The sequence below is a fragment of the Poecilia latipinna genome, unplaced genomic scaffold, assembly GCF_001443285.1.
Source record: "Poecilia latipinna isolate Pla-1442-1.1 unplaced genomic scaffold, P_latipinna-1.0 Scaffold3232, whole genome shotgun sequence".
Lineage (NCBI taxonomy): Eukaryota > Metazoa > Chordata > Actinopteri > Cyprinodontiformes > Poeciliidae > Poecilia > Poecilia latipinna.
In genome coordinates, this window is record NW_015115848.1 from 10,005 (window position 1) to 17,826 (window position 7,822).

At 54.8% G+C, this 7,822-nt stretch overlaps 2 protein-coding genes across 2 annotated transcripts; both read left to right on the forward strand.

Moving 5' to 3' along the window:
* The first annotated feature begins 404 nt into the window (after nt 1-404).
* On the forward strand, nt 405-3,250 carry cdipt (CDP-diacylglycerol--inositol 3-phosphatidyltransferase (phosphatidylinositol synthase)). The gene is made up of 7 exons (XM_015023208.1): nt 405-719; nt 1,401-1,535; nt 1,605-1,758; nt 1,841-1,922; nt 2,017-2,098; nt 2,319-3,066; nt 3,103-3,250. Exons 1-6 carry the CDS (start codon nt 677-679, stop codon nt 2,450-2,452), a joined length of 630 nt encoding a protein of 209 aa, XP_014878694.1. The 5' UTR covers nt 405-676; the 3' UTR covers nt 2,453-3,066; nt 3,103-3,250.
* Nucleotides 3,251-3,340: 90 nt separating this feature from the next.
* On the forward strand, nt 3,341-7,778 carry maza (MYC-associated zinc finger protein a (purine-binding transcription factor)). Its single transcript, XM_015023207.1, has 7 exons — nt 3,341-4,789; nt 5,505-5,649; nt 5,745-6,118; nt 6,200-6,456; nt 6,540-6,603; nt 6,713-6,884; nt 7,076-7,778. The coding sequence occupies exons 1-7, from the start codon at nt 4,757-4,759 to the stop codon at nt 7,399-7,401; spliced, it is 1,371 nt and encodes a 456-aa protein (XP_014878693.1). The 5' UTR covers nt 3,341-4,756; the 3' UTR covers nt 7,402-7,778.
* The last annotated feature ends 44 nt before the right edge of the window (nt 7,779-7,822 follow it).

Genomic DNA, 7,822 nt, shown 5'->3' on the forward strand with positions numbered 1-7,822 from the left:
TACAGTCGGTCCTCCGGATCCTGCACTGTTTGGATCAAATGACTGCAGAATCTGCTGAACTTTGACCTGCTGAGGAGGGAAGTTCCCGCCACTAGGGACTGAACCGGAACACGCCCCTGGATTAAAGTCGTCAGCAAACTCAAGGTTCGATTTCCTAAGGTGAATCCGTCCCTGGATCAGAACCGCCCACGGAGCGACTGTAGCAAGTGTGTAAAAATGTTTACATTTCACCCCAAATCCATCCTCACTATATATGTATATTTGTTTTTCTTAGTTTCTGAATTGTACTTTATTTTGGTGGAGGTGTTCGTGTCCCGCTGCCCTCCTCAGTTCGCACCGAGCTGCGCTGTGGAGAGGTGTGTGTGGGAAAGCCAGAGCCCAAGAACTGGTGTGCTGAAATTATTCTTGTTTTGAACAGAATGAACCTGCCCTACTGCTGCAAAACACCCCGGGTCCTCGTCTGCTGGTTCTTTTTACCCATTACACACAACGCAGAGTACATACAGCAGATGAGTCAGATGATGGCGGCTACAGGACCTTTATTCTGAAAGCACGCACCGGATGTACCAGCTTCCGTCCCTCTAGCCGACCCGAACTGTCAGCAGCAGAGGTCTCACCGCGGAACCGACCCAGACACGCGACAGGTTCGGATCAAGATCCGGGACCGAACTCCACGATGACCCAGGAAAATATTTTCCTCTTTGTTCCGAATTTAATCGGTGAGTTTTTTCCTCCATCAATTTAGCTTAGCATTATCCATTATGGCGGCGCCGCTCAGACCAGACTCAATTGAAAAAAATGACAAATTTATAGACTCTGTGGTTCTGACCCGGTTCTGTTGCTGTGACTTTTGGAATTGAAGCTTAAAAACCAAAAGAGTCCCTAAAAATAATCGGACTTATTTTTATTCTGTTTTTAGTTGGTTGAAATAACATTTGTAGATCTTATATGTTTCAAATATGAAGTCCCGGCGGTGGCTTTAAGCTGTGACGAAATCTGAGTTTTAATAAGTTGTTATTGATCTGCTTACTCAGATCAATAACAATCTGGGCAACACGCTCCGTTCCAGTGTAAGGGCATGTTGGTGGTTCTGTACCACCTGACCCAAATCCATGCTGGTTCTGATGTTCTCCATTCTAACCGTCTTTATTCTTCCATTGAGTTTGATGTGAAAGAAGCTAAGTGGATCAGAACCAGAGGAAGGAACATGACTTATGGATCTGAACATTTCTTTTGTTAATAAAAAACTGAAAAGTGTGGCTTGCAGCAGTTATGACAGCTGTAAATGAACCTAGTTAAGGCTTCAGACTTTGTCTGATCAGAACCAATCCAGATGTTGTGGTGCAGCAGCGGGTCAGAGGGGTTCTGGTTCTGTTTGAGGCATCCTAAGCTGTCTGCAGGTTACGCCCGTGTGGTTCTGGCGCTGCTGTCCTTCTACCTGATGCCCAGCAGTCCGTGGCCGGCCGTCTTCTGCTATCTGCTGAGCGCGCTGCTGGACGCCTTCGACGGCCACGCCGCACGGGCGCTGGACCAGGGTACGCACCGCCTCCAGGAACCTGGGCGTTCCCTCGGTGACCTCTGACCTCTGGGTGGTTTGCTTCCAGCCACCAAGTTTGGCGCCATGATGGACATGCTGACGGATCGCTGCGCCACCATGTGTCTGCTGGTCAACCTCGCGCTGCTCTACCCCTCCTACGCCTTCCTGTTCCAGCTCAGCATGAGCCTGGACATCGCCAGCCACTGGCTGCACCTGCACAGGTGAGTCTGCTGCCGCTGGGCCGGACTGGACCGGAACCGACCTGGTTCTGGTTCTGTTGACTGCAGTCTCCTTCCTCCTCAGCTCCACGGTGAAAGGCTCAGGAAGCCACAAAACCATCGACCTCTCTGGGAACCCGATCCTCCGGCTCTACTACACCTCCAAGGTCAGAACCGGACCGGATCGGACCGGGCCGGGCCGCTGCGGCTCTCATGAGTCATGGTTACAGTCTGTTTCAGCCGGTTCTGGTTCTGTTTCAGCCAGTTCTGTTCGTGATGTGCGCTGGGAACGAACTCTTCTTCTGCCTGCTCTACATCCTGCATCATATCCAGAACCCGGCAGGTAGGCCCGCAGCATGACACCACCACCTCCAAGTGTCCCTATGTGTCTGGATTATTAATCTGATTATTAATCTGGGTTCTGTAATCCCTCCGTAATCTCAGAACATTTTCTTCGTTTGGAGCTCAAATTAAAGCGACCCACTTCCTGCTGCAGGGGTTCTGGGTCAGACTCAGAACCGGACCGACCCAATTTAATCCCCCCCTGGCCCCCCTCTCTGCAGGTTGGCTCCACCCCCTCCTCGCTCTCTGCGGCGCCGTCTCCCTCCTGAAGGCGGCCATCAGCGTTCTCCACCTGGTCACCGCCTCCCAGAACATGGCCGCCCTGGACGCCGCGGAGCGCGCCAAGAGGCTCTGAGCGGCCCGATGGACTCGGTACCAGTTCTGGTCCGGCCCGATTGAAACGCCTCATTCATGACCAAATTTCATAAAATCACAAATATTCCAGCTTTCTTGGTTGCTTAGCAACCAAATATTACAGATTAGAGAGAAAACATCCCATAATCCCTGGACTGGTCCGGTTCTGATCCGGTTCCGGTCCGGCTCTCATCATGTGATCCGGGTCGGGTGTCCAGCTCAGGCAGAACCAGCACATCCAGACTGGGTTCTCTGGTTCTGGTGGACCTGTTACCCGGGCCCGACTTGTTCTGAAGGTTCTGCAGAGTCCTGAACCGCCGGGCTTTGGGCCCACAGAACCTCAGCAGAATCAACAGAACCCGTCAGAACTTCATTCCTCCAGAACTCATCTGGGTCAAACTGGGCTCCGTTCTGGTTCTGGTCGGCTTACCGCTCCGATTCCTTTGATGTTGTGATGAAATGTTCAGTATTTGGTGTCCAGGAACCGGGCCGGTTCCGGACGCGTAGAACCGGGCCGGGTTCTGGAGCTTTTATTATGATGTAATTTATTATTATTATTATTATTATTGAGAATTTCCAATAAAATCTGGAAACTCGCCGTTTCTCCAGAAAGAGGTTCTGGAAGCTCCAGAGGTTCTGGAAGCTCCAGAGGTTCTGGAGGTGGGTTCTGGGTTCTATTGGACCGGGTCATGTTGTCTTTGATGCACTTTGTGTTTTCATAGGAATTCTGGGAATCTGCTTCTTTAGTTTTTATTATTTGATGTGAAATGAGAATAAAGTTTTGCTGCAGCTGGTTTTGACCCGGTTCTATTCATTATTCAGAACTTTGTATGATTCCTGGTTCTGGTTTCAGTGAAACAGAAAATACATTTACCAGAACCAGAACCGTTCCAACATCATTTTCCTCTAAATAAAAATATTTAGAATCTCAACATGAAATGGTCCTCGAAGTGGAACCGCTCAGCCGGACCAGAACCAGCAGAACTCTCGACCCCGTTCCTCGAAGATTCTACTGGATCAGAACCAGAACGCAGCAGGTCTTGGTTAAGTACAGCGGTTCTGAAGGTCCAAACAGAAGGTCCAGGTGGTTCTGATCCAGTCTGACTACAAGAATCAGCACCTCCTAACAGAACCGGTCCAAAACAGACCGCTGGATGCTGCCAGAGCGTTGCCATGGAGAGGTCCACCTGATCAGAACCAAGACCGGTTCTGGACCCACCAGCCCTCCAGAACCAGCCAGGACCCGGTTCGGTCATCAGCAGCTCATCACCACTCAGCCTCTGGACCCTCCGAACCGCCCGCCAGGGATTACAGGTCATCGGAACCGGGTCGCCCATGCTGAGCGGAACCGGCTATATTTGTCTCGCGCTCGGAGGAAAACAGGAAGTGGTTTATATTTCTAATTTTATTTTTTTATTTGTAGTTTTCCTGAAAACCTGAAACTACAAGAACATAGATCAAAAAGCTTCTCAGTAAAAGAATCGGGCTGGTTCCGGACGGACCTGCTGAACGCTCTCTGGCCCAAACAGAACCAGAACCTAGAATTGGGTTTTTCCTGTATGGAGTTCGACGAGCGGCGCGACCAGGCGCCCACGTCACGCTCCGTCCAGCTGTTGCACCTGCGCGAATCGTTACCTTTAAGATGCTCGAGGGATAAAGCCTCGAACCGGACTCCATTGCAGCCCGGAGTTCGGCCAGCCCGTCCGGACCGGCCGGCCCGTCTCTGTTCCTGACCGACCGCTGCGGAGAGGTTCTGTTCGGCGCTGAGGACGGATTAGCGGCTGGGGCTTTCTGTCGGAGGAGAGCCACGGCATGAGACGGGGTCCGCGCGGAGGGAGCACGAGCCCAACCCTTTCCCTTTAAAGCGCCGACAGAGGGGGGAGAAGAGGAGATCAAAGAGGAGGGAGGAGGGAGCGAGAAAAAAACAGAAACACCTCCTCCAGACGCCGAGGCGGAGCCACGGACCGAGCCGGGCCGGGGCGCCGCTGAGCGGGGGAGGCGCAGCAGGAAACACCGAGGCTTGGCTCCTGCAGCGGAGGCCTACCTGGAAGATCCGAATAAAACTAACCCGAAAAGGTCTGCAGAACAGAACCGAGCCGGTCCAACTGCCCGGTGCCTCCAGGCTGCAGCTGTTTGTATTAAAATGCACCAACCATCACTGGGCCTTAGCGCACCGCAGAACCGAGCCCTGCTGGACTCTCTGAGCTGTCAGTGAGCAGGAGCCACCAGGCCCCATAAGCGGTACCAGAACATTTCTCCCTGGGTTCCGGGCCCTCCTCCTCCCTCCCTCTCTGCGGCCCTCAGCATGGACACTTCCTGGAGCAACTTCCTCTTCCAGGTAGGTGTTGATCCGGGTGCAGGGGGTCAGGGGCCACAGAGGGGTCAGGGGGGATCTGCAGGTGAGCTTCAGAGGTCCACCAGGTCCTGTGATGAACCCGGTCCTGTTCGGACCTCCATAGCTCAGCTGTCCAGTCCATCAGAACCATCATCCAGAGTCTAACAGGGTGACGGCAAGTTGGACTTTCCCCGACCCAGTTCTGGTCTATTTTTACAGAATCCCAGTTTCACTTTGAGGATGTTTCCCTAGAACATTCAGCTCAGAGTTGTGATGGTTCTGACCGGGTAGAACATCCAGAACCTTCTGGGTTTAGACAGATTGTCTATCCAGTCGCAAGTCTTTATGACTGCTGGAGGACTTCCTGGTTTCTGTCCAATCAGAGAGGAGGAAGACACCTCTGATTCTGGAGAAACTGGACCTGGAGGTTCTGTTGAACACACAGCAGAACCAGAACCATGGAAACCCAGCAGGATGTTCTGATGCTGCCGAGTCAGGAATAACTGATTGAAAAGGAGAGAATCACCATAGCAACCAGTTATTACTAAAGGGCTACTGGGGGGCGGGGCTAAACTTTGAGACTAAACGCCTACTTTTCAAAATAAAAGTCTGACTCCATCTGAGTAGATCATGTGACCTCTGGAGCAACCTGATTGGTTAATCTGATGCAGAGGATTCTGGGAAACAGAGCTGCAGATTAATCCAGATGTTCTTGCAGCCAACCCAGACCCAACCCGAGGCGCCGCTTCAGGCCGAGCTGCTGCCGGACCTGACCGGGTCGGCCCAGAGTCCCCCGGCAGAACACATCGTGACGGCCCCGTCCACCGTTGACACGGCCGCCCTGAGCGAGGAGCCGCTGCCAGGTGAGCAGAAACAGAATCTGGACCGGACCTTCCTGCGGGTCAGGTTCTGGAGCTCAGAACCTGACCCGTGTCTGTCTCACCGTCCCGCCTGTCAGTCAAGCCGCTGCCCAAGCCGACCAGGCCGGCCCACATCTGCTCCACCTGCAACAAGGAGTTCAAGAACAGCTACAACCTGCGACGCCACCAGTCCGTCCACACGGGCGTCAAGATGAAGGACCGCGTGGCGCGGGACAAGGAGGACGGCGCCAAGGCGGGCCGGCTGGAGAAGACCACCATCCCTCTGTCCCTGCTCCAGCTCACGCTGCCGGCCCAGCCGCTGCCCCCGGCCGGCGCCCCGGACGCCCTCGCCCCGCTCGCCGGCCAGGACGCCCAGCCGCTCTCCGTCTCCATCGCCCCAGCAACCGTCACCATGGCCGCTCCCCCTCAGCCCATCCAGGCAGCCATTGTTGTGGTGGGCTCCATGGAGCAGGTGGGTCAGCTGGTTCCGAAGGTCTGAATGCCGGTTCTGAACTTCCTTATGACATGGGCTTCCTTTGTTCCGTCCGCACAGAATCCCAGTCCCAGCCCGGTTCCGAACCCCAATCAGGTGAGGAAGAACCATGCCTGTGAGGCGTGCGGGAAGGCCTTCCGGGACGTGTACCACCTGAACCGGCACCGGCTGTCCCACTCGGACGAGAAGCCGTACTCCTGCCCCGTCTGCCAGCAGCGCTTCAAGAGGAAGGACCGCATGAGCTACCACGTCCGCTCGCACCAGGGCGGTGTGGAGAAGCCCTACATCTGTCCGCACTGCTCCAAGGCCTTCTCCAGGTAGGACCGCCTCTCCAGAACCCAGAACCCAACCCGCAACCATCCTACCGTTAATCACTTCCCTGTCTATCTGTCTGTTGCAGACCGGATCACCTCAACAGCCACGTCCGACAGGTCCACTCCACCGAGAGGCCCTTCAAATGCACGGTAGGTCTTCCAAGGGTTCCGCTGAGGTGGTCTAGAACCCAACTAACCTGACAACCGGTACCGTCATGACAAACGGTACCAGCCACCATCTCTAACGTGTTTTCTGCAGACGTGTACGTCAGCGTTTGCCACGCGGGACCGCCTCCGTGCGCACCTGATCCGCCACGAGGAGAAGGTGCCATGTCACATCTGCGGGAAGCTGCTGTCGGCGGCGTACATCACTGATCACATGAGGGTCCACAACCAGTCGCAGCACCACTCCTGCCACCTCTGCAACCGCAGTAAGATGCAGCTTCACGTGCACGCTCATGCATGCATCCCTCGGTAACCAGGCGTGTATCAGTCCGCTGCGGAAAGTAGACCCACCTTGACCTTTTCTGCCTGGTTCTGGCTTCGGGACAGCTCCAGATCCTCGTCTTTTCTGGATTTGTTGAAAGCTGTGCAGAGTTCTGAAGATCCGGTTTTGTTGCAGGTTTCACCACCCTCACCTACCTGCGGGTCCACGCTCAGAAGCACCACGGCCAGGAGTGGAAGGAGAGCGGCGGGGCGCGGGGGGCCTTTGGCGGGGCCGGCGCCGGCGGCGTGCTGCTCTGCCAGCTCTGCGGGGTCCAGTGTAAGACGGCCACCCAGCTCCAGGGTCACATGGGCACCCACGCCCAACAGGGCGACCCGGCCCCCAACCAGACCAGCGCTGAGCCCGTCGGCACCACCAGCGCCACCGTCACCGTGGCCAGCCCGCTGCCGGTGGGGCTGCTGGTCACCGACTGCTCCGGCATCGGCCCCCCGCCCCACAGTTAGCACGGCCGGAGGGGGGCAGGCCCAGCAGTGCTGCCAGGTGAGGTCATGAGGGGTCATGAGGTTTTGGGGGTCAGGTCAACCTTCTGGTTCTCTTGTGTTGGTTTCAGAGACATTGATTCCAGGTGAGTTGCAGACGCTCAGTCCAACAAAGTATTCACATCCCTGAACCTCCAGAGGAACCATTTGGGTTCTGGTTGTCCAAACTCCCATTCATCAGCAAAGTTATTGAAAAAGCTTCAACAGTTAAACAGCTTCCTAACGATAACCAACCGCTTTGACTCCTTCCAATCTGGTTATAGTTAGTTATAGATCCAGATAGATCCAGAGTTACAGATCTAGAGTTACAGATCAGAGAAACTCATCCAGGCGTTTATCTTCAGTCTCATTGATTCCTGCAGCAGCATCTTCACAGGTCTGACCA

Coding starts and splice junctions, on each gene's coding strand:
- maza (XM_015023207.1), top strand. CDS start 4,757: ATGGACACTTCCTGGAGCAACTTCCTCTTCCAG. Junction 5,650..5,744: donor GAGCGAGGAGCCGCTGCCAG/GTGAGCAGAAAC, acceptor CCCGCCTGTCAG/TCAAGCCGCTGCCCAAGCCG. Junction 6,604..6,712: donor AGAGGCCCTTCAAATGCACG/GTAGGTCTTCCA, acceptor TGTTTTCTGCAG/ACGTGTACGTCAGCGTTTGC.
- cdipt (XM_015023208.1), top strand. CDS start 677: ATGACCCAGGAAAATATTTTCCTCTTTGTTCCGAATTTAATCG. Junction 720..1,400: donor CTTTGTTCCGAATTTAATCG/GTGAGTTTTTTC, acceptor AGCTGTCTGCAG/GTTACGCCCGTGTGGTTCTG. Junction 1,759..1,840: donor CACTGGCTGCACCTGCACAG/GTGAGTCTGCTG, acceptor CTTCCTCCTCAG/CTCCACGGTGAAAGGCTCAG.